The sequence below is a fragment of the Dipodomys merriami genome, unplaced genomic scaffold (assembly GCF_024711535.1).
Source record: "Dipodomys merriami isolate MVZ:Mamm:240054 unplaced genomic scaffold, mDipMer1.0.p SCAF_8, whole genome shotgun sequence".
NCBI lineage: Eukaryota > Metazoa > Chordata > Mammalia > Rodentia > Heteromyidae > Dipodomys > Dipodomys merriami.
Window position 1 is genome coordinate 25,711,268 of NW_027206401.1, and position 26,463 is coordinate 25,737,730.

The 26,463-nt window shown below is 37.8% G+C and overlaps 1 protein-coding gene across 5 annotated transcripts in view; it reads left to right on the forward strand.

The window, feature by feature from the left end:
* Positions 1–26,463, forward strand: part of Arhgap18 (Rho GTPase activating protein 18) — a 186,261-nt gene that overhangs the window by 153,876 nt on the left and 5,922 nt on the right. For all 5 annotated transcript variants that reach the window (XM_070010774.1, XM_070010773.1, XM_070010772.1 and 2 more), the window contains exons 8-13: positions 2,027–2,104; positions 5,428–5,587; positions 7,461–7,543; positions 11,724–11,927; positions 14,618–14,758; positions 25,932–26,056. In XM_070010774.1, the coding sequence (XP_069866875.1) occupies positions 2,027–2,104; positions 5,428–5,587; positions 7,461–7,543; positions 11,724–11,927; positions 14,618–14,758; positions 25,932–26,056 (791 nt within the window). The remainder of the gene's footprint in view (positions 1–2,026; positions 2,105–5,427; positions 5,588–7,460; positions 7,544–11,723; positions 11,928–14,617; positions 14,759–25,931; positions 26,057–26,463) is intronic.

Genomic DNA, 26,463 nt, shown 5'->3' on the forward strand with positions numbered 1-26,463 from the left:
AATGCCCAGGAGTGGGATTGCTGGACCGTAGGGGAGTTCTATGTTTAATCTTTTGAGGAGCTTCCATACTGCTTTCCAGAGTAAGATGGAATAAAATGAAAATTGGTTGTACATTGAATATTTATATTGAAAAATACCTGTCTATTTTAAAATCATTATTAAGTTTCTGCTTTGGATTTCTATCCAATGTAACTTGAAAAATGTGATCTTGGAAACTCTGAATTGTAACAAATCATGGCATTCATTGATTAGACATGCTTCAAAAAGTAACAAATCCTAAGGAGGATAATTTTATTTTTATTTTTGTTATTTATTTAATTATTTATTTTGGTGCTGGAGGTGGGGCCCCAACTCTGGGCCTGCTACTGCCCCTTACCTTTCTCTTCTCAAGGCTAGTACTTGACCATTTGAGCCATACCCTTAGGAGAACCACAAGGCTATTCTTTTCTTCACTTTCACCTGGCTAGATCAGTTTAAACTCGTTAGGCCATAATCTCATTCAAGGACAGGAAAAGTCAGATTACCAGAGAAAATCCACCAGACATCCCTGGTGCACATATTATGATACAGCAAACTTCAGAATATCTAGACAAATGGCACAAGACTTTCTTTATGAGTCTATGCTTCACAAGTCATAGACATTTTATAAGCAAGGTCAACCCAGAGAGGGCTGTGTGGTTTATAGTATCTTGGTTAACCATTAGCAGAGGATTCCTAAAAAAAAAAGTTTCAAATTTTTAACCTTGTTTTGTGCCCTGGAAGATTTTATGCCTCAGGCTGTTTAGAATCTAAACATTTTACTAAGATTGCAAAAGGGTAGGCCTAGATCTGTCTTTCATGAAGAAGAGGCTTTTATGAAATGGGGTGGCTTTAGGAAGGATGCTAGTAACTGCCTTGTATTTAAACTGGGAGCAGGGAAATTGATTTCCTTAAAAACAGCAGAATACCCCAATAGTCTTGTGCCTTGCCAGGGAAAGTATATTCCTGCTTTCTAAATGCATAGTAACTCCACCAGGAAGCTAACAGCCCCTTTGCCTTCTTCGTAGCTTTTAGTTTCTCACTGTATCTCCCCATTTGCCATATGTTTTATTTAATTTTAGTACACACACACACACACACACACACACACACACACACACACACACACACACACACACACACACACACACACACACACACACACACACACACACACACCAGGTAAGAATGGCCCAGTACTAGCACAAAAAACAAAACAAAAGCATATTGCTTTAACTTTACCACTAATGATTTAAAATTAATACTAGCAACCAATAGGTGTGTGTGTGTGTATGTGTGTGTGTGTGTGTGTGTGTGTGTGTGTGTGTGTGTGCATGCATGTGTACACATGTGCATATAGATACTGGGACTTTAACTCAAGGCCTAGGAACTGTCCATTAGTATTTTTCTTCTCAAGGTTGATGCTCCACCACTTGATTCACACTTCCACCTCTGGCTTTTGGGTTGTAAATTGCAGATAAGATTCTTGTGGACTTTCCTTTCTTGGTTGGCTTTGAACTTCAATCCACCGATCTGACCCTCTTAAGAAGCTTGGATTACAGGCATGAACCACTGGCACCTGTCCTAAATTTTTTTTAATCTTCATATTATAAACAGTTTTTTTTTCTTGAAACAAACCAAATGTGTAAATATTAGAATTCCATGAGGCATCTTTGATTGTACACAGTACAATCAGAAGAAGAAATAAATGTTCTTGTTGCTTTTAAACAGAGTATATCTTCATTTTGGGGGTGTGGAGTCACCACAGCTATTATGTGAAATAATACACTTCTGTGACGAAGTAAAATAAGACTTAACTCTTTTCCAAATTATAGCCAAAGTTGTTGGACTTTGTATTTTGAAGGATGGTTCTGAAATCACATTCAAACCTCCATAAAATCCAGTTGACGTGTCATTGTAATCAGCTTTCATTTATTTATATGTGAAACAGATGTTAAATTGTACTCCTCATAAATGCCAACATCAGAATGTTTTTGTTTTTCCACAGCTGATTTCTCGAATTGAAGAGGGAGGTTTGGAAACAGAAGGCCTCCTACGAATACCTGGAGCTGCCATGAGAATCAAGGTAAGATGACCTTTTATTCTGCTTATGTGACATTTTATCGTTTAATCATGCATCCGCAGGTTAAAAGCCAGTTTACTCTACACTCCTTCATTCCTGTATACAACAAAGTGGTTTAAAGTAAAGCAATAAAACCACCTCACATTCAGCTTAGAGTCAGTTTTTCTACAACCTCTTCTGGTTTTGTGTAAGTTTTTATTTATTTTTAAAAATTTTTCTAAATCACCCTCTTACCTATAATTCCTTGTGAGGAAGAGAACCTGAGGTCTCAAAATATTAATAGGAGGCTTTGGTGATGATTTAGTCATGAGTCATAGCAGCTGTGTTTTTATCTTAAAAAGGTCAAGATTGTTAAGACTCAAGCAGGTGAACAGATTAGGAGCCCTGAAAATAGTACCCATATATTGTTTGTTATGATCAACTGGAGAAATGAGGCTGATGGTTCCTTATTTCACTGGAGTCAGCATAGCCTCTGTTAGGTGACAGAGGTGACTTGGTCCCTGGACTTCCCAATTAGATGCCTCCTTGTTCCCTGGCCCTTTGTTTTTGCTCATTGGCATTTCTTTCCAATTATCCCAGGGTACCTTCTGTTTAATCTGTATGCCTCATGTCCTGTCTGGGGAATGAATCGTCCAGTGAAGGCACAATACAGATGAATGAGCCTCTAGGTGATGCACACTACATGTGCTTTTTAAGAAGTTTACATTTATAGAAGAGTCTTATTTGAAAGGACAATTGTATCTAGAAAATTAACCTAGCTTTTTTTTTTTTGAGAATAGTCTTTTTTTCTTGTTACTTTATCTTCAAAACTCATCTTTAGCTCTGAAGAGATAGCCTAAGAAAAATGCTCCTCATTGTCTCCCTGACTTTGAAAACTCAGGCAGAGAATAGGGAAAACATCTTGTCTGTTGATTTTCTTTGAACCTCTTTGATAGGAAAAACTTGGGAGTTGATCAGGATGAAATGGGTTTCAGTGGTTGCACCTCCCTCTTGGCTGTGACGACTAGTTGTGGGCACCCCAGGACTGGAATTACTATGCATGCATCCCACTGCTGGCATTTTAGAACCACTAGCATCAGCCTACTTTATGCTACATACAATGACCTCATTTTTCGTAGTTTCTGTAGCCTGATATACCCCACTCTCAGATTCAAGCTTGGTACTCCTTGGGTTTGGTGGCTGAGGCATTGAGGTCTCCAAAGCTGTCTGGGGGTATTTGTGTGTTTGGTAAGGGGTGTTTGTGATTTTGATAATTTGCTATTGTCTCATTTCATAACCAGGAGCTAAGGCAGGCTCACCACCAGTCCTAGACATTGTATTTTATTCTGAGATCATTCCTGTCCAGAAGGTGGTTCTCTTCCAAAAGCATAATTCTTCAGGAGCAGTGATCTTGGCTCCTGACATTAATGCCAGCAGGAATAGTGTTTTTCAACTGACTGTTTAAAGCAATCAGGCCATCCTTAGTGGAGTGGGATGACCAACTCACAGGAGTCAAAATATGTTTTCTGTAGTACAAAATGGCCAATATAATGAGGATTTAACTATAAGCTAGGAGTGTTGGCAGAAGGACAAATAAACGTAATTTCTAAGAAGGCCAATTAATGGATTCAGCAGGTCAACTGTTCAACACATCCTGTTGTCATAGACCAGAGAATGCACCAGCTGGTCCATCGTAAATAAGTTAAATGAGCAAAATTTTGGCTGTTTTCTTGCTTATCCCTTCAATTTTTTCTGTACTCTTCTCTTCCCTCCCTTTTCTGCACATCCATCTCCCTATGCTGCCTTTCTTTTCCTCCCTCATTCTTTCTCTCTTCACTTTTCTCCTATAGTTCTTTTTCCCTTAGCCCATCTTTTCTTTGCTCTCAGTCTCCCTCTCTGCTCCCATCTCTTTCTACCACATCCCATTTCTAGTGATGCCTACATAAATCTCACCAATTATAAGAAATAATTAGAGTTGGACTTCGGTTGGGAAAAAGAAAATGTGATAAGAAAAACAAGGGCTGAGAATGTAGCTTCACTCCGGAATCCTTTCCTGGCATGTGTGACACCTTGTGTTCTATCCCCAGGGCCATACCAAAAAGAAGAAAAACGAGAAAAATCACACACACACACACACACACACACACACACACACACACACACACACACACACACACACACACACACACACACACACACACACACACACACACACACACACACACACACACACACACACACACACACACACACACACACACATCTTTTGTGAAAATGGTTCCAAAGAGTAAAAAGAAGTAATGGAAACGTGAGGATTTCTTACTTGCTAGGATTTATGACACAGTAAACAAAAAGTATACAGGAAATAGTAATTATGACAGCAAATTGATTTATTTGTAATAGTTTAGTTGGCATATTTTGTCAAACTATCGAGGTAACTGAGCAAGGTACTCTTGTCTTGAGCTGGCAGTACCATGACCATGCATTAAATATCTCTCATTTGCTGTAGGAGTTGATTTCCATTTCTTAGCGGTCCCTACTCAGAGATCATTTCTGTTTTAGATCCAAAGATTGCTTGTGCATTTTGTTTTGTAGTATACTTTTACATATCATTTGTTGATTTGGTGTATTTTTTTTTGTGGGAAGACATGGGCTTTAAACCCTGGATATTAAGCTAGCTAGAAAGGGATTACTATATGAGTGGAGCCATAACTCTGGCCAAAATGGTAGTTTTCCTTTTGTGTGTGACGTATTTTGATAGAATGAGTAACTGCATTTATCTAGCTAAGCTCCCCCAATTGGAAAAACTATTTTCATGTGTGTCAGGGTCTGGGCATTGTCCCTAAGTTGTTGTTTTGGTTGTTGTTTTTTAATTGCTTAAGGCTGGTGCTTTACCACTCAAGCCTTCACTCCACTCCTGGCGTTCTGCTGGTTAATTAGGAACATGAGTCTCTTGGACTTTCCTGCCCAGCCTAGCTTTCCTGCCCTCAGATCTCAGCCTCCAGAGTAGCTAAAATTACAGGTGTGAGGTACCACTGCCATGCTGGAAAACTATTTTGAGCAATCTTTTAATTAAATCTCAACTAATTAAAATTTGTTGAATGAATTGAAAAGAATTCGCCCTTCAGGACAATTTCTCCTTGGTTTAGTACCACTGGGGTTGAGGGACTGCCAGTTTTCCACGTCACAGAAGAATTGACTTTGGGTTTTTTTTTTTTTTTTGTTATCTTTACACAGTAAAATTCTTGTAAAGTGGAAACCATATCACACTCAGCAAAGCCAAAAACGTACGTACTGATAATTGTTTTTTTTTTCCCCTCCCCCTCTTCCTTCTTTGTGTTGTTTAGAATCTTTGCCAAGAACTAGAAGCAAAGTTCTATGAAGGGACTTTTAATTGGGAGAATGTCAAGCAGCACGATGCAGCCAGTCTGTTGAAGCTCTTCATCCGGGAGCTACCCCAGCCCCTGCTCAGCGTAGAATACCTCAAGGCCTTTCAGGCTGTGCAGAGTAAGTGCCATTCGTCTTGCAGCATTCCCTGTGCTGGGGCCATCCATAATTGTCTCAATGACATTTGACATTACAGGGCAGGGGAGATGCATTTGGATAGACATGTTGACTCATGGATACCAAGGGTTGTTTCCTCCCCAAGTGTTGTTTCCCTTGCTTTCATAAGTATACATTGTTGGAATCAATCACTGAATGTTCTCTTCAGGTAGAGATTAATTGCATGGCATTTAAGCAGTTCCATGTATTTTGGAGTTAGAACTTTATATTTTTCTCCTAATAGGATGAGTCACATCACATCTCTGATCATGTTTTTCTTGCCAAGTGTTAAAAAGCAACACTTACTGGAGATGCTGTGGATTAACAGTTATCAAAAAGGCACAAGGAAATATAGTAGAGGCTATGAGCATGTACTGAAAAACAAGATCCTGAAATAGTTGTGTGCAAGTGTGTTGTTGGAATTGGGGCAAGGCATTTTGCTGCCACATGAAGGGAGTACCACTAATTCAGGTCTATATAATAGATCTTGATTTCTTTTCCAAGAAATAGAGCTCTTAAAAGGTTTATATCCTAGCACAATATCCCATTTATTTCTAGAAGCTATCATGAAAGAACTGATGCCATGTCTGTAAAGATATATCTTTTGCTTCCAAACTAGGACCCTTGAGATTACTATCAGTAATCAAACTGATCTCCTGTGCTAGTCACTGTACTCCAGGCTGTTCTAAGGATTGAAATATTGAGATGATTTCCTGGTTTATCTCATATTGTAACTCTTTTGCTCAAAATTCATGAGAGACACGAAAAATACTGCGTAGTTTTTAAACATATTTTTTTCTTAAATAGAAGAAAATATTTTCTGTTTAAAATGTTCTTGATGGGTCAGTCACCTATGGTTCAAGTTTATAATGTTAGCTACACAGGAAGCTGAAATAAGAGGATCATGTTTCAAAGTGCATCCTGGGCAGGAGAGTTTCTAAGACTCCTTTATCTAATGAATCACCGAGAAGCCAGAAATGGATCTATGGCTCAAGTAGCAGAGTGCTAGCCCTGAATGAAAATGTTAAGGGACAGGCCCTGAGTTCAAGCCCCAGTACTAGCATGCATGCACACATGTACCCGTGCACACACACACACACACACACACACACACACACACGTACACACACACATGCACATATGTGTGTATGCACATATACCACACATTTAATGGATAAAGTGCATTATTTTACATACACTTACCACTGAGCCAAGTGTATCATTACAAAGAAATGCAGACATGATTTTAAATGTCCATTAGTATTACTTAAAGGGGATAAGAAACTCTGAAAATGAGACTGCAACTGATAATAATGGACCTTTTAGACCTTTTCATTGCTATTTGGTTTCTAATTCATTCCACCAACATTTACTGAACATGGATTGTGTTCCAGGCCTGTGTTCACATAGTGTTCACATTCCTGTTGGCATCAATGGACTCTTTCTTTGTAATTTTGTTCACTCTCCATGAAAAGAAACAAACTTCACAGTTAAAGCTGTACCCTCAGACCATGTCATCAAAGGTCCAATCTTCTGGTACTTTTCATGGGGGAATCATCACACAGAAGTTGAAATGCTTTCCGGAGCACTGTTGTATGTCGGCAAACATAAGGCTGCTCGTCATATGATCTCAGTTGGAAGTGAGCATTCTGAGAGAGAGGAAGCTCCTAGCAGCTGCTTCTACCAATCTCCAACTAACAGTCTCAACAAGCCTTGCTGCTCAGTCCTTGTGTCTTACATTTCACTGTCATGTTTACACTAAGTCACTTTTCATGAAAAATGGAAAATAAAAGTAAAATGTTCTGTAAAGAGTTCAGATTTTCTAATCTATCTGCAGATCTTTCCTCCAAGAAGCAGCAACTCCAGGCTCTGAACCTCCTTATCATCCTCCTGCCCGACGTGAACAGAGACACACTGAAGGTCAGACAGTTCATTCACCTTAACTATCCTTAGAACAAAGCACACTAATGTTTTCACTATTTATGGCAAAAGCAATGTGATGTTTAGTTTGCAAACATTAACAGAAGTCTAAAATGGAAAGGCCTATTTTAAAGCACAGCTGGTAGCTGATTGCCGGTGGCTCCGGCCTATAATCCTATCTACTAAGGAGGCTGAGATCTGAGGGTCATGGTTCAAAGCCAGTCCAGTCAGGAAAGTCCTTGAGACTCTTATCACCAATTAACTACCAGAAAACCGGAAGGGGTGCTGTGGCTCAAGCAGTAGAGCACTAGCCTTGAGCTGAAGAGCTGAGGGACAGCCCCACGTCCGACAAAAAAAATAATAAAAAATAATAAAGTACAGCTGGTGAGGGATACTCTTTGTTCACTTATTTATTAGGCTGACTGTGTTATTAATATTACTAGGCTGTTTTAAAATCTTCATTATAATATTTCTTCTAACAAGGTGGTTCATTATGGTTCGTTGGTTCATGGACATGTGGGTTACTCTTTAGTGTTTTCTACTTTCTTCCCCCCCCCCATATTTTCTAAATGATATTTAATAAAAACATGTTATTAAGAAGGTGATAAATAAAATTGTAAAATGTATCTCTCTCTTACCTAACATTGTTACAGTACAGGTAACATTAAGTGATGGATTTAAAATAAATTATCATGGTAGTTCGAAATGTTTATTCACCTAAAGACAGATCAATTAAATTCTAGTTCTTTCTCTATAGGCTTGAGCTTCTGATTTGCAGCATTATTTTGAAATGATTTACTCTAATATTCAAATAATTTAGTACCATTTTTTTGTATGTACTATCAGAGGCTCTGATTACATGTCTTTTTCTTATTAGCAATAGGTTAAGCCAGGCATCAAAGTGTACATGCATAACCACAACATTCAAAAATGGAGGCAGGAGAGTGGTAAGTTAGAAGCTCCTTTGTGAAACATGAGGAGATGAGACCTGGTCTCATAAATGCAAGATTAAAACAGAAGCATTTATAGAGAGATGGTAAAGGGCTCAATAATAAATTTTTATAAAAGATCATCATGTTAAGGTCAGCCAAGTTCAACCAGCCAACTATGGCATGCTTTCACTCATTTGTAGGGTATAGATTTTAAACACATGCAATCATGTATATATGTACACAAACATACATACACATATCATTGTACCTACAGGGGTCAGGGGGCGAATGATAGACGATGGATAATGTTGAAATCGATTATGTCTGTGTATGAAGAAGGCCTATGAATGTCACTGAAAGCTATTCAATATGGGATGGGAAGAGTATCAATAGAGGGAATTATTCTGATTAAGATATAAAGTATACACACACAAAATTCCATGGTGAAACTCCTTGGTGTAATTAATATACATTAAAAAATATGATACCAGTGTTTTATTTTTGAGGAGGATGAATGGAGAGGGTAAATGAATATTTGAAGTACTTTATATGCATATATGAAAACAGAACATGAAACTAGTTGAAATTCTGAGAGTAGGAGAGAGAGATATGGTATGGTGGGCAATGTCACAGTGAAACCTCAGTTATATCACTGATGTGTGCTAATTAAAAAAATCTTAATGAAAAAGAAAAAAAGGGAGCATTCAATATATGATTTAGAAAGAATTATTGGCCTTAAATTTTGTCACTACTTTAAATTTACTTTTAGATAAATGTAGGCTGGGCCCCTTGCCTCTTTAACACTCTGAGTTTCTTTTATCTAAAATTAAGTCTCATGGAAAGAAATTTCATGTCAAGGGGAAAAAAAAACCACTAGTTGTTATATCTCAAATTTTTTTTCTTTTATATCTCATGAAAATTTCTTGAAGAGCTAAGCAAAAGGAATGAATGTTGATATTCAGCTTCCCTGGATCATGCACAATTGTTCCTCAAATATTCTTGTTTTATAAGCAAACAAACAAACAACTCCTAAAAAATAGAGATATAAGACTTACTTAAGATTAGGAGTAAAGTAATGAGTAACTGAACAAGCATACGGAGGTTAGGGAATGCTTCCTGTAAAAGTAGGTTTATCATTATATATATATATATGTATATATATATATATATATATATGCATATATATGTAACTTATTGAAAATGTGAAGTTCTTACTGTTTAGACAAAAATACTATCGTTGTCCTAGCATGGTCTAGGGCAACATTTTATTAATCTCATATCTTTCTCATTCACCTCTTTTTTCCCTTTGTCTCTCTCCTCCCTTCTCTCTCTAGTATTCTTATAGTAACATTTTTTTTTTTTTTTTTGTCGGTCGTGGGGCTTGAACTCTGGGCCTGAGCGCTGTCCCTCAGCTCTTCAGCTCAAGGCAAGCGCTCTACCACTTGAGCTACAGCGCCACTTCCGGTTTTCTGGTGGTTTATTGGAGATAGGAGTCTCACGGTCTCTCCTGCCTGGGCTGGCTTTGAACCGCGATCCTCAGATCTCAGCCTCCTGAGTAGCTAGGATTACAGGCGTGAGCCATCAGCGCCCGGCTTCTTATAGTAACATTTTGAATATCTTACAGCATATGCACTATAATTTATGCTCATGAAGAAAGAGAGACGCTGGTCCCTGAACAACTATTCTAGTCTCTGTGGAACAAAAATTAAATATGTTTTCCCAAACTTCAATTAATCTTTGGTCTTCATTGAAGAACTGTATTGTTTCCATACAACATTATCCTTGGATTACAATTTTACTTTCTAAGCACTGTATCACAAGTTAGATACATAAATCTTATTGTTAGGTATCTAGATTAGGTCTAGTCTGTTTCTAATTTCTGCAAGGCAGCTACATTTCAGGCAAAATCAACTTGCTAGCATGTAGAGGATCTTAACCTCTTAAATCTTGTGAAAATTTTTAAAAAATTTAATTAATTAACTTAATTTTGTTTTCCATCTTTAGTGTAGCACATTTGGATTTTTCAGATGTGGATTCTGCAGCAAATAAGAAAGCCTGATCCTTTGATTTATTTTGTAGTGAGTTCAGAACCCTAACCGCATCCAACAATCCTTCTCTGTGATTAAATTCCTTTGTTACCATTAGTTTTTAGTTGAGGGACCGCCAGTGAATTACTTCATATTCCCTAAAACATAGTTTCCTTATCTACAAAATGAGAGTGATTACAACATCTGACCCCAGAAAGGGTTAAGTAAGATGATAGCTAAAATGTATCTTACACACTGGTACTCCCTTACCCATACAGAACATTAAACACCTAGTCAAAATGAAGTGAAATAGCAAAGGAACTTGAAGCTTTAAGCCTCATCAGAAGTCAGACAAGGGAGACCCAGACTTCCAATGGCTTTGCAGAGTTAACTCAGAGGACAGTGTCTACATGGCAGGAGGAAGTGGGGAACATCAAGATACTCATAGCCCAGCCTGTTCTGGTGGAAAGCTCCCTTGCATTCCTTCCTTCCATTGTTTGTTGGGGGCCAGGGTGGGAGGAACCCTCCTTGGGCCTCATGCCTGTGAGATCCCAGGAGGCTGAGATCTGAGGATCATGGTTTAAAGCCAACCTGGGTAGCAAAGTCCAGGAGATCCTTATAGTCAATTAACCTTCAAAAAAGTGGAGCTGTGGCTAGCCTTGAGCACAACTTCTGAGATGCTGAGTTTAAGCCTTGCAGGACTGACAAAAACAAACAACAAAACAACAAAGAAAACCTCACAATTCTTTGGTGTGTGTCAATGTTTCCCTTCCTATTACTATCTTCATTCTGTTTAGGTTCCACATTACCAGCGATTGATTGTCATACTGTGAAAGATGAGTGAGCCTATTCAAAGATATTGCCTTAGAAATACAAACAAAAAAACTTGTAGACATTTCAGCATTTCCAGAAACACATGGATGGTACATAAAACCACTTGTCACTGTTCCTGGCTTCTGTGGGGTTAGGAAATTTACTTCTCCATTCATCCTTTTTCCCTCTCATTCAGAGGGTGCCTTCTCTGCCACATTGCCCAGGGCCATGGTCCCGAATAGCATCTAGAGTGTTGGACCAAATGCAGAAGCTTGGATGATAAGGTTTGTTGGACATGGCTAGCTAACTGTGGTTCTGCATGCTGCCTTTTTCAATCAATAAAAATCTTACCTTTGATTTTTTTTTATTAACCTCTCATCTCCATATATGGTGTCATTTCTGTTTTAGGCCCTGCTTGAATTTCTCCAAAGAGTCATAGATAATAAAGGGGAAAATAAAATGACTGTCCTGAATGTTGCAATGGTCATGGCGCCGAATCTCTTCATGTGTCAGCTGGGTTTGAAGACCAATGAGCAGCAAGAATTAGCAAAGGCAGCTGGGACAGCAAACATCATGCTCTTACTTATTAAGTATCAGAAACTTCTATGGACAGTAAGTACTTGTGTGTGTGTGTGTGTATACTTGAATTAGAGACCGTATAATTTCCCAGCATAATTATATTTAGTGGGTTTAAACATCATTTTATTAAGCTGGTATAAAAAGTAATGAGCTTTTTCTTTTCATGCTGTTAAAAACAACACATTTTTGTTATCACCTTTGTAAAATTACATTGGAAATATTAAAGGTATTTTAGCACATAGGTAAGGAGGGGGCCTTGTGGATTCCTATTTTAACATCGTGAAATAATGTAAAAGAAAAGTATAAGAAGTATTCCTTATTTAGTTACGTCTGCCCATTTTTCTCTTTCTCAGTGTTCAAGCCTTATGTCGTTATCAAAGTTATGCTGTCTTTGCTTTAGATCATTTACAGTTGTTGTTTATAGACTTTGTGTATATCTGTGTGTGTGTGTGTGTGTATGTGTGTGTATGCGTATGTATACGTGCCTGCATGCTGGTCCTAGAGCTTAAACACAGGGCCTCCGTGATGTCCCTGAGCTTTTTTTAAAAATTTAATTTAATTTTTATTTATTTTTTATTGTGAAAATACTGTACAGAGGGGTTACAATTACATGGGCAATATAATGAGTACATTTCTTATCAAGCATTATAGCCTCCTCCTTTGTTTCCCCTTCCCATCCCTTTCAATCCTCCCCTCTGCCCGCCCCCCCCAATCTTCCCCCCCACCAAAGTTGTAAAGTTCGTTTTCGACATAATGACTTGTACATCTCATTGTTGCATTGGGTCCACCTGTATCCTTGTTTTGACTTGTTTTTCCCCTTCCCCTCCACAAATTATACCGACATCAAATACAGTGAAAGCAGGGGTTATACTGTGGGGGAGCTACATACAAAGCAACAAAGAAATAATCTTATAAATGTGTTAGAAACAATTGCATGAAAGAAAAAAACATTTGAATACATATCTTAGGGTTCATTTCCCTAACATCACCTTATCTGACCTTTTCTGCTTGACTCATTTTTTTTTTTGCTCAAGGCTAGAACCATACCACTTTACCTTCAGCCCCACTTCTGGCTTTTTTGTAGTTAATTGGAGATTAAGAGTCTCACAGACTTTTCTCCCTGTCTGGCTAGAACCAAGATTCTTAGATCTTAGACTCCTGAGTAGCTAGGATCATAAGCATAAACCACCGATGCCTGGCAAAAGATCTTCTTATCTACAGAAATATATACACCTTTCTCTCTTGAACATAGTTTTCCACTTTACCCTTATTTTTGAGCTTTAGTTTTGACAAATAATCAGAAAATAGTAATGAATGAGAGGATTCTTTGATTAACATCTCATCTTCCAGTGAAATTTGTAAGATTTATAGAGACAAGCATAGGCATTTACAAAAAGTGAACAAAAAAATTCCATGTAAAATTATGCAGAGGATTTTTTTCCTCCAATGGTGGGGATTAAACCTAGAACTGAATGTATGTGCTCCACTACGAAGCTACATCTCCAGCCAAGCAAAAGTATAATAGCAAATACTTATATCTCTTAGGGAACCTTCCTCCAGTTACTAATTTCTTAAAAAGTTATGATACCTAGAATCTGAAGTCTTTTTTTTTAGGTTCTTTGTTAAGGCAACTGAAATAGGTAATTGCCAATACTAAAAATACATATAATAATTACTAAAGCTTTTAATTAGTCTTCTTCATGATAATTATTTCCTGGTTATAATTAATAACTTGTTTTTTGTTGCTCATGGGGCTTGAATTTAGGAACTGGGTGCTGTCTCTGAGCTCTTTTGCTCAAGGCTAGTACTCTACCACTTTGAGCCACAGTTCCACTTCCAGTTTTTAAGTGGTTGTTTGAGATAGGAGTCTCATAGAATCTTTTCTGGGCTGCCTTTGAATCAAGATCCAAAGATCTCAGCTTCCTGAGTAGCTAGGATTACAAGCATGAGTCACAGAGTCACAGCTGATTAACTTTTTGCTATTGTGCTAGTACTGGGGCTTAAAATCAGGATCTCTCACTCATGCTTGGCTTTTTTTTTTTTTTTTTTTGCTAATGGCTGGTCCTCTACCACTTGAGACTCCATTTCTGTCATTTTGCTAATTAATTGTAAATAGGAGTCTCATAGCCTTTAGTGTCTAGGGCTGGTTTCAAATGGTCATTTCAGCCTCTTGAGTAGCTGCCAGTTCTCGACTTAAATATCTTGTTGTTATTGTGATTTCCAAGGATACATCTTTCCTGGAGAATTGTGGATAACCTTTAGCTCTTGTTGGTTGGTGAGTTTTTCTTTATCTTCTGACAGCTGAGTTGAGCTGGTGATCAGAGGACTGTTTGTTAGCTGTTGGACTGTGGAAAAGTGGCTGCTAAAGAGACAAGGCTATGAGATAATGGCCTTTATGGTTGGTCTTTCAGAGAGTCTCCAATCTTTATATATAAGGTATTGGAAGAGGCCACTATATCCTTGAATTTCACAAAATCCCTTTTGAAACCTTACACAATAGGCACTCAATTACATCTTCTAAATGAGTTTACATCTTCTACATGAGTAGAGCCATGATGCTTTTTTAAAATTTTATTTTTTTAACAATGAAAGGTATGTGTTAAAATGACATAGTCTTATCAAAGAACCTTTATTCTTCTTGAAATAAAGAGAATGATTTAGGTAGATTAAAATGATACCATGTCCTTTTATGAATCCTCAAACTTAATTTCTTTTCTTCATAGATTCCCAAGTTTATTGTAAACCAAGTAAGGAAGCAAAACACTGAAAACCAGAGAAAGGAAAGGAAAGCCATGAAGAAATTGCTAAAGAAAATGGCTTATGACCGAGAAAAACATGAAAAACCAGATAAGAGTACAAATGATGTAAGTCTTGAAGATATGTATCCATTGTCCTTTCAAAGATATGTATCCATTGTCCTTTCAGTCTTGTGTCTATAATGCAGCTTTCTATCATATCTTGTGGTTCTGTACGATCTGTAAGTTAAAGACATCAATAACAATAACTGCGCCTCTACCACTAATGGACAGGTTAATGCTAGATCAGGTGTTGGTAACTTAGCATGTAGTTTGTTAATGGGAACCAAAAGGTTGTAACAAGACAAGAATGACCTACTAACTACACACAGTGCACATTCTCACACAAGTGTATATATGCACAAACACATTTGCGCATACACACATGCATATATCTATGCACATGTGTGTGCAAATGCATACAGTCTGTGCTTACTGTCTAATCTTACACTGAGTGAAAAATCCTCACATGAACCACCCACCTGTCCTCTTGGGGAGATCTAGCTCAGCTAATGGTTTTATTAGCTGAGGGTCATTCCTAGATCTCAATAAGTACTAGAACATTCTCAGTTTAACCAGAAGCATTTTTAGAATGATGTTGTAAAAGAAGAGAATTTAAACCTGTCAAGAAGAAATATCTATTCATCAGCATTTATAGAATATCTGAAGATTATAGTAAGAACTGATTTGGCCCGATTGAAATGTGCACAGAGATATAATTGTGAATTATGCTATCAAAGTTCTCACATAAGATGAAGAAATGAAAGGGTTTCTATTGTTCTACTTAAGTGAATGCACCCTCGCCACACTGCTGAGGTTGCTCGGTTACAGGCTGACATCTTGTGGAATAATGGGAGAAGGCAGTTGTCAGCCTTTGTCTGATTTTTCTGCTTTTCACAGACATGGAGAGCCAGTTAATGCTGTACTTTTTTCCCCCCCTCTGAAATGTATAGCTCTCTTTGAAAAGGAATACTTTATTGGTATTGTGAAGTTTTTAAATCAATTTTCAGTTTCCTTAAATAAAAGAAGTATATGAAGTTGGGTGCTGGTGGCTCACATCTGTAATGCTATCCATTGAGGAGACTGTGATCTGATGGATCCCAGTTAAAAGCCATCCTGGGTAGAAAAGTCCATGAAACTCTCTCTCCAAATAACTAGCAAAAACTTAGGCTGGAAGTACGGCTTAAGTGATAGAGCATCTGCCATAGCAAGAAAGTCAAGCCTCAGATTCTTTGGTTTAAACCCTACCATTGCCCAAAATAAAACAAAAACATATAAAATGTAACATAGGTAAATTTTGTCTTTATTTGAGAAAACATATTTGATGTTATAAGGACAGAAAGAATTTTCAAAATATGATTATTGTTTATAATACTTTGTTATATAAAGATGATGATACCTTTCATTTTCCAACCCTGCTTATTCATATTGACTTTTGACCTCAAATCATACTCTTGCCATGTTATAAGTCTCTGAGATGCTAAGATATAGGTGTCATATCTATTTAAGAAAATATTTGTGTTCTACCTTTGTACTAAGAAATCCCTCATAAATTGAAAGATTAGTTTCTGGAAATGGGATGTTTAAAAATTTTACTATTTACAGAAAGGGAGCATTAAGTTGAAGTGGATTGTTTTATTTTGTTTTGTTTTTAGCTTGAACTTTGAGCAAATTACATATGCGTTGAACTGAGAATTATCTCTATATCATTTATTTACATTACCATTTTAAGACCTCTAATTTAAAACACAGGTTTTGCTTTTTTCACAGATTAGCTGTAATGTCACCTTCCTGACTTTTGGTTTTCCTTTTTATGAAATTTGATTAATTGTAAAAGTTACTTGATGTGTACCTCCTGTGTATTAGATACTGTTCTTCACACTTACTATTGAACAAAATAGGTAAAGACCACCACTGCCATGGAGCGTAAACTCTATTATTGAAAATATATTACAGGCTGGGTACTCACACTTGCAATCCTAGCTACTCAGGAGGCTAAGATCTGAGGATCTTGGTTCAAAGTCAACCTCTGGCAGGAAAGTCCATGAGATTCTTATCTCCAATTAACTACCAGAAAACCAGAAATTGAGTTGTGGCTCAAAGTGGTAGAGTACTAAACTTGAGCAAAAAAGCCTGGGACAATACCCTGAGTACCCTGAGTTCAAGTCCCATCACATACACACACACACACACACACACACACACACACACACACACACACACACACACACACACACACAGACTCTACATATTATATACAATATATATATATATATATATTATATGGTATGTTAGTATGTGATGGATGCTTTAAAAATGTGAAAAAAACAGAAAAGGATGAATCCTCTTGCAGTAGTTTGAGAAGCAAACTGTTGAGTACTCTACAGAGGTCGAGTATGTGCCTCTTGGAAGCTTTTTCCAGGCAGTGGGAAGAGTTTTTATTATTTTTATTTTTATTATTATTACTATTATTTTTTTGTTAGTCATGGGGCCTGAACTCTGGGCCTGAGTGCTGTCCCTCAGCTCTTAAGCTCAAAGTTAGCACTCTACCACTTGAGCCACAGTGACTCATGTCCAATAAACCACTAGTAAACCGGAAGTGGCGCTGTGGCTCAAGCAAAAAAAAGTCTCATGGACTTTCCTGTCCAGTCTGGCTTTGAACGACGATCTTCAGATCTCAGCCTCCTGAGTAGCTGGGATTATAGGCATGAGCCACAGGGGCCTGGCTTTGTTGTTGTTGTTGTTAGTGTTGTTGTTGTTGTTAGTGTTGGTGGTGGTAGTTGTGGGGTTTGAACTCTGGGCCTGGGCACTGTCCTTGAGCTCTTCAGTTCATGGCGAGCTTGAGCCACAGCCACACTTCGGTGGGAAGCATTTTACAAAAGCCTAGGGCAGAACTTGATTGGTGTAGTTGGACAGGAGGAGGGCTCAGCAGTGTATGTGAGTGGACTGGAGGCAGTAGGGGGCTGCAGTAGGAAGTGTGGTCAGAAGGGAAGTGGACCAGGTCACACAGGGCCTTGGAGAACATTATTAGGAATCTGGATTTACCCAGGGTTTTGAGCAAAGCAAGAAGGACCTATAACATGTTAAAAAATAATCCCTCAAGCTCTGTAATTCCAAGCAACAATAGGGCAGTCAAGATAGGAATAGAGAATCGATTTAGGAGGTTTTTATAACCAAGGTGAAAAATAATGATGGCTCTGACAAAGGTACCATCATCGAAAGCGGAGAAGTTGTTGCATTCTGAATATTTATTTGCAGTGAAACTCATTGGGGTTTCTTGTTGGATGTGATATGAGTTTAAAAGAAAGAGGTGAAAAATTTTGTCTTGTTTTCGTCTAAAAAATTGGAAAGATGCAACTGATAGGAGAGATCATGATTTCTATTTTGGACCCCATTGTGATGTCTATTGTATGTCTACATGAGGATGTCTTAAGATGTTTGGAGGGAAAATCAGGTCATACTGACTGTCCAGAGAGGGCACATAATTAAGGCCAATGGGAAGTGTGATTGGGGCTCAGTGGAGAGGGAGGTTTTGATTCGGCATACCACAGGGAACTGAAAGATTGTGGTCTCAGGCGTTACAAGATGGTATTCATACTCTAAGGTAACCACTGTCATGGTAGGTGAAAGGAAGATTGGAGGGGTAGGAGGTTTGGAAGGTGATTCTGGAGTATTTTGATGAGAACATATAAACTGGTAGATTTCATTCAGAAAACACTCTATGGCATAAGGTAAAGGCCTGAAAACTGTTTCTTATTGGACTGTTTCTTATTCTTTGATTGCCATTCTCTTTTATACTGGCTTAAGTTAGAAATAGTCCAGAAGATTAGAGGTAGCTGAGTAAATATGTTAGGGCATGTTTATATAGTGAAATGTAGGGGCTGGGAAGGTGGCTCAGTGGTAGAGTGCTTGACTTGCATGCATGAGGCCCTGGCTTTGATTCCTCAGCACCACATAAGCAGAAAAAGATGGAAGTAGTGCCTTGGCTCAAGTGGTAGGGTGCTAACCTTGAGCTGAAGAGCTGAGGGACAGAGCCCAGGCCCAGAGTTCAAGTCTCACAACCGGAAAAAAAAATGTACCTTGATGGACCTTTAAAGATATTTATATGTTTCTCTGTGAGAAAAACAAGCTATCAGTGAAACGTGATATGTGTGAGGGATAATAACTATGCTTTTTTGATTGCCTACCAGAGGTCAGGCATGATATTAAACATTGTGGATTATATTTGTGGGAGTCTAGTTGGAGTATATAGTCTTGATTTTTCAGATGAGTAACATGGGGATCAGCAATCAGAGTTCTCTAGAAAGGAAATGGGGCTGGAATTCAAACTAGCTACATGGTCTTTAAGTCCATAAATTATTGATCATTATCCCCTATTTCTCCATGGAATATAGAAGAACTGAGAAGGATCTATAGCAAAGTGATGAACTACTTGTGTTGGTGATACCAGTAAACTTGGATTACTGCTATTTTAAAAATATTTAGATAGGACTTTTAAAATAATCCTAAACTATAGATAATACCCAGTTGAGATGGGTAGAAGTTTAGGATATAAAGATGTTGATATAAAGATGTTGATGTGGATTAGATATGAAAAAAGTAGAAGATAGAATATAAAAGGACTCACTGAATTTAGCATGGATAACTTTATCATCAAGAGAGAGCACCAAACCAAAGAAACAGACTTGGAATAGGTCAGTTCTTGACATTGTCTCATGGGCATAAAGTTCAGAAAGCACAGCAGGTCTGGAGGTGAGCCTTTAGGATTAGTCTAGAGATTGTCATTGAGACCACAAAGATTTAAAAAAACAAAAATTACTTAAGGTGGATATGTGCAGTAAGAAAGTAAAAAGGCAAAGATAGATCTTTGGGAGAAATGCAAATATTTAAGAAGGTGGCCACTGAAGAGGATTTTTTAAAAAATGCTATTATAAGGAAGGAAGTGAAAGTTGAAGAATCTGTATTATCTTGGATCAAGAGTTGAATTAGTTCCAAAAACACTGCAGAGAGGCAAAGCTTTACATTGGATAAAGGTCAACAGATCTTAAGTTGTGATTGTTCCTGAAGCATTGTTGGTGACTGCTGTTGGAGACACTCCCAGCCAGGGATTACAGAGTGAATGACAAGAGATTGTAGATCATGCAGGATAATATTTTTAAAAAATGCTTAGTATGCTTGCTATACATAATCGGATGGTCATGTTATTAAGATATGCTTGACTGGATAAATTAATAACTTGAACCAGGTTGTAAAGCACACTCAATTTACCTAATAAGACAAAATGTTTTTGAATAACTACAGCATATTAATTATTTGGTACAAATGAGAATATTCTTAAATACTAATAAGTCTTGTCTATTAATTATAGTAGGAGGAACCAATTGGGGACTGCTAAGAATAACAATTTTCTGGTAGCTTTGACATTTTGGGTTGGTCTCTCACATATACCCTCATCTTCCAAATGACTGGACATCATGTACTTGAGGATCCAGCAGGAGCATTGCCCTGAGTGAGTGTGACAAGTTACTTTATCACTCTAGGCATCTGTTTCTTTTATGAAACGATGAAGCAGAAGCAACAGCATATGAAGCTATATATCACTAACAATCATATACATTGTCCTGGTCTAGTTTCATTCACCCTGATTCTCACACAATTCTTTTTCTCCCTTTAGTGTTTGTAAGAAAATCAGACAATTTACCCATAATTATCTCAGATTGCATTCATTTAATCAGGATGCATGGGCTGCTTTGATGACCCTTTAGTTATCAGTTGCTGAATCTTGAAGGCTCAGAAATCTAATGGAGATTTTGATTTGCATGATCTTTCCTTTCTCAGCAGCACTTATCTACCTGAGGAAACTGAGGGGTAGATGGGAATGTGTGTGAGTGTGAAATGAGCCATGTGGCTCACTACTCTTGAGGTCATTGGTTGAAGCAACAAACACAAACCATTTAGAGACTTGCTGTACACTTGTGGCTCATGACTGTAATCCTAGCTCCTCAGGAGGCTGAGATCTGAGTATGACAATTCAAAGGCAGTCTGGTCAGAAAAGTCCATGATATTAATCTCCAATTAAACACCAAAATGCTGGAAGTGGAACTGTGGCTCAAGTGGTAGGCTGGAGCCTTGAGCAAAAAAGCTACGGGTTAGTGCTTGGCTCTGAGTTCAAGACTCCGGACTGGTATGTGAGTGCATGCGTATGTGAGCATACCCCCTGCTCCCCAACACACACATACCACAAACCAAAGCAACAAAAACATGCAGTTACTGCATTGATAATCATTTCATATAGTCAACTTCTGTTAATTTACAGTAGAGGAACTCTAGGTTTAGAGTTTCTGCAATGGACTAAAAGTTACAAAAATGTCTGTTGCTGCACCAGAGGATCTTGGACCAGGCTGAGTGCAGCAGACCCTGGGCTTTTGTGAGCATATAATCACCATTCCACTTGGAATTCCAGGTCTGGTTTTGTTTAGCAGCTTTCACTACAGAGTATTGTCTCAGATATTGTTTCAGATGTCCGCTTTAGGTCTGGGAACATTCCCTAGATTAACTTGAAGTCACCAGTGGAAACCAAATAATAATATCAAGCACAAAATCTTGTTTTTATGACACTGTGATTTTTTAATAGTGCATAAAATATATTAAAAAAGGAAAAGTTTTCAGAACTTATTTCACTGCAATAAAATGTTTATTAACGATGGAAGTTATTTAAGACACTTGACTCTGAACCTGTAAGTTGGATAAAAGTTTTAAGCATTTGGATCACAAAAGCCAGTTATAACCAGAACATCTGTATAGCTCGCTATAGCAGAATACACACTATATCACATCTCCCTTTATTGTCAGTTCAGATTAGGACAATGATGTCATTTTAGCTTAAGATACCTTGCTAAAATGTCCTTAATTTTCTAAAGTATATATTCTATCTTAGCTTCTTTTTCAGAGAGCTATATTTCCAATTTGCCCTTTTAAAGGTAAGGGTTTGTGATAGGAATAAAAAAAATGTCAGCTTTACATTTAAATGAGCTTTTAGTGAAAAAAAGAAATTAATGTCTCTTCTAAAGGTCTTATACTAAATTATTAGAGTGCAAAAGCACAAGGAATTCAGTAATTATCCCTCATGAAAAATACAGAAATCACTGTATTTAATCAAGTAAAAAATAAAACTAGATTTTAAAGAAAAGTGTACCTTAGTTTAATATGTCAACCACATGAGGACTACATGAAATTATTTTCTATATTCCCATAGTCTTTGCTTCCTGTCCTGGGCTTGAACTCAGGGCCTAGAGCTCTCACCCAACTTTATTTGCTCACAAACTGGCACTCTTACCACTTGAACACAAGCCTTTAGTTCTGGCTTTTGTGGGTTAATTAGACACCAGAATCTCCAGACTTTTTTGCTTCAGCCGATTTTGAACCTAGATCCTTAGATCATCTCTGTCTCCTCAGTACCTAAGATTACAGATGTGGATCCTAGACATCCAGCTTGGAAAACATTTTAAATTGTGGAAATTTGTTCACTGAACTTTAACAGCATGCTAGTCAAATTCTCTTCTCCAATTCTAGTGTATATCACGTAATTTTAGTCCATAGGCACATCCCCCATCTTTTCATGACTCCCCCCCCAAAAAAAATAGGACAGTGTCACACACAGTTGTTCAGCCAAGAAACAAGAAAGATGAAGGTTAGAAAGGTTAAATGGTGCATAGACTTAGCTATTATTGTGGCTCACGTTAAGCACAGACTCTTTGGCTTAATGATCAGACATGTTGTGTCTTTTCCAAGCTTGGCAGCTCAGCGTAATTAGTATACTAATAGTGTTCCGATTTGACACAGCCCGATTCTGGAGCTCAATAGGGGTTGTCATATACCATTTCAATAAGCACGTTGGCATCACTTAGTGTTTATCATTTTCATGTAAATATCACTTGGCCTCCTTTGTCAATATACTCAGCAAAAACTTTCCAAAAACAACTTTTAAGATCTCCATGTCTACCAGAGAAACTCATTAGTCCACTGAAGGTTTAAAAGGCATGATAGATCCAGATTGAATCACACACCCGCTCCCCGTATTGTTTGTTGGGAGAATTTGGGTGGGATGCATTAAACAGGCCGAGGCTTGTTTCTAATTTAGATATAAACTACACACACTCACTTACCACTTAACTACAAATTCCTTTAGTTGTCAGAGAATGTCAATAGTTAGCCTGAGAGGATGTCATGTGCCATTGGCTGCCTAATAAAAAGCTTTTAAAAGCATCAGTATACCCACTCAACACTTTTATAGTCTGTAGTTTGGGAAGAGTTAAACGGAATCTAAGCTGGTCCCCGGCTGGTGGAGAGAAATGGATGCGGGGATGTTTCATTCCGCAGACATTAATAACCTATGGACAATACCAAAAGTCCTCATACCGTGTTACAATCAGTGCTGGGTTTTGTGAGGAAGCCTGGATGATCTCTCCAAAGTCTTGGTCCCTGTAGAGTCCTGTGGTCATGTTACTAGAGACCACCAGCTCTTCCTGAAATGCCTCAGAGGCAAAGAGAAAGCTACAGCCTTACATATGTACCTGCTAGCATTAGAAACCTTGGCTTTTCTTCTTGTTCCCAGCGGGAGTCAGTGGCTCGATTACCTCTTGTAGAAACTTTCCTTACTTTTTTTTATCCAGGGGGCTGGAGGAGGAAGAAATGCCCAGTGATAGAAACAAGTTAGCTTATTTGTTTAACACATTGTGCCTAAGACTTTTTTTGTAGTTGTTAAATCAATAAAGATTCATATTGGTATACTTTCTTTGGCTCTATAGAAAGTTTACCATAAGTGATCCAGTTTCAGTGCAAAATATGGTTGGGTGATTTCATGTAATCAATTAACATTGATGGGTAGCTACAGATATAACTCATTTTGTGGCACGCCACTAGGTAACAGGTGGCTTATTCCAGCATCTTTGTTCAAAAGGAGATGGAGTAGAGTGTTGCATGGAAGATCCTAGAAGGGAAAAATTCTGTGATATTTGAGTCAAACTTTGAGCTATGGACCAAGAGTACTCTAGAAGGGATAAGATAGGGGAGCAAGGGTGTTCATAGAAAATTTTGACTGTTTCATATCTACATAGTCCAAATTTCCCCCAAGGAATAGTAAAGGAAAAGGATGAGAGCCTAAGACCATCATATCCTTGCTATCTATTTCTCTATTTCAGTTTTATACACATTTATGGTTGATTTTATAGTAAAAGAAATGACAGACTTGGCTGTTTTCCTGATGTTCTAGAGCAGACTTAGAGATGTCGATAGGAATGATTTTTTTTTATACTGTCATTAAACAACTGTACATGTAAGAGTATTTGCCACTATAAATCAACTGGTATTTCTTACTTTAACATAGCAGAAAATGTGTAGGCAATCTGCAAATCCTAACCTGCCATTCAGTTTATAATGTGAAACACTATTCTAGTAATAGATTAGGCTAATTCAAAATGACTATATTTGTTGTCATTACTGAGCACACAAGGTGAGTGAGGGATTGTGACCCGTCTTAGGGCTTCAAGTATTGCTATTACATTCCACTGTGAGATTAGAGTTATCAGTACTACGTTATTCTTTTCCACTTCCTATGAAGGAAACAGCTATCTGAGGCCCAGCCAGCAGGTAGATTGACCACAGTAAGGAACTAAGCTAGAGGTCATCCCCACAGGAGAGGTTCATGTCATCTCCCTGAGTTGTATTACACCACTAATAACTGTTCAGAGAGGAAAAAGAATAGCATTCCCACAGGAAATGCCCCAGTCTCATGCAATAAAGAGCTCATTTGCCAGTACATTACAAATGGAATATGTAAGCATCAAGGAGCAAGGTAAATTAAGCTTGCATTCCAGGGTCAAGGTTGATTTCAAGGTCAGTAAATAAGGCTAAGGAAACCAGGTCAACTTGTATGGCCTGGTAGAAGTCTGGAAAGACCAAATTATTGGTCCAGGCTAGATGAAGTGATAATGTGAGAACCAATGGTCTGAGCATGGATTGGATTTGGAGGGCTGAATTTCCTGCTCCCTCAACATTCTTCTTCAATGTTACTTGTTTACTTTGTTCTTCCCACATGAAATCTCTCCTGATAAATCTTTCAGGTACACCCATGGTTTTATGCTGCCTGTGGTAATATTCAATTTATTGTTATTTGGTGCTACTGGGGATTGGACTCAGGGCTTTTGCTTGCTAAGCGAGCACTCTACCATTTAAGTGACTCCTCTAGCCCTGCTGCCTGAGTCTTAAAACATACTACTATTTTCTGAATTTAAAAATTAAATTCATGACAACTCTGTCCTATCTGTGATTTGAGAATGAAAGCAAGTCAAGGTTATGTTCAGTAAATACAAAGGAAAATAATATTGTAAAATAAAACACTTGTGTCTAGTACTCATAAGATGCTTGTAAATTTTGATTGAATTAAATGGGATGTTTGTAATACTTAAAGAATTATCTTTAAACATAATTTCTGCATGCTGTTCTAAAGTCTGTTTAAGACATCTGGTTATAAATAATAAATTAGTATTTATCTTAGCAGAATCATTTAGGAATTAATTAAGCTTATTATTTCGAATGCTATAGCTGACATTTTGATATTACAAACCTTAAACTTGTTTCATTGATCTCTTCAAAGTCATAAAATGTTCTTCATAGCCAGGGGCAAAGGACTTAGAATTGGTCATCTTGGGTTCAGTGTAAATAGTAAAAAGCATGAGCTCCTTAACAAAATGGGGAGTAGAACAAGACAAATATGTAGAAAAATAAAGTTGGTTTTTCTAAAAAATTATTTTTACACACAGGGACTGAAATTCGGAGGAATTTTGTGAATGTACAGAATTTTTCAAATGCAGACATAGCAATTGCACACAGAGTGACTCCTTTCTGATTCAGTTTCATAAATTAGAACATGAAGAAGCACCCTCCAGTAGATAATACTCAGAAATCAGCACTTAATATGGCAGTAATGGTTATTGCTGTCATTCTTTACATCTTTAAAAATAATTAAGCATTACAGCACAGGCATTATAAAGTTCCCCCTCACCATTAAGAGGATATTTGAGGTTTGATGTAATTTAGCAAATTACATTATACAGTAGTTAAGGTTTTTATGCAGTGAAGTAAAATGTGTCGTAGTTAAGCACACTTACCATATAATGCATTGTACAGAGTTACATGTTCCAGCTGCTGCCAGCTTTGTTCCAGTGTCATTATTGCTTTGCAGGCTGACGTTCCTCAGGGAGTGATTCGAGTGCAAGCTCCCCATCTTTCGAAAGTTTCCATGGCAATACAGCTAACTGAAGAACTAAAAGCCAGTGATGTACTTGCCAGGTTTCTCAGCCAAGAAAGGTAGAGGCCTGTTTTGTCTTAATTATTCTGGGGGATAACTCACTTGCTGTCCTTTTTTGTGTATGGGGAGGGATAACAAAACCTACCGGGTGGTATGAAATGCATAAAACTTCTTTCCAGCTGGACAGAAGATCAAACCTGACAATGAGACTGTTGGAATGAATGAATTTAGTCTGTTGGAGGTAGTTAGTGTTCACGTTGAGCCTGTTTCTTCCTTTTTCTTTCTTTTTTTGTTTTGGCAGTACTTGGGTTTGATCTCAGGGTCTTGTGCTTGCCAGGTAGGCGCTCTCTCACGTGAGCCACACCCCTAGCCCAAGCCTATTTCTAGCAGGAAGTCCAATTATTCCTTCATTGTGTCTGGAATAGACTTGGTAAATGAGATCAGTCCATAGTCTTTCCACAATATG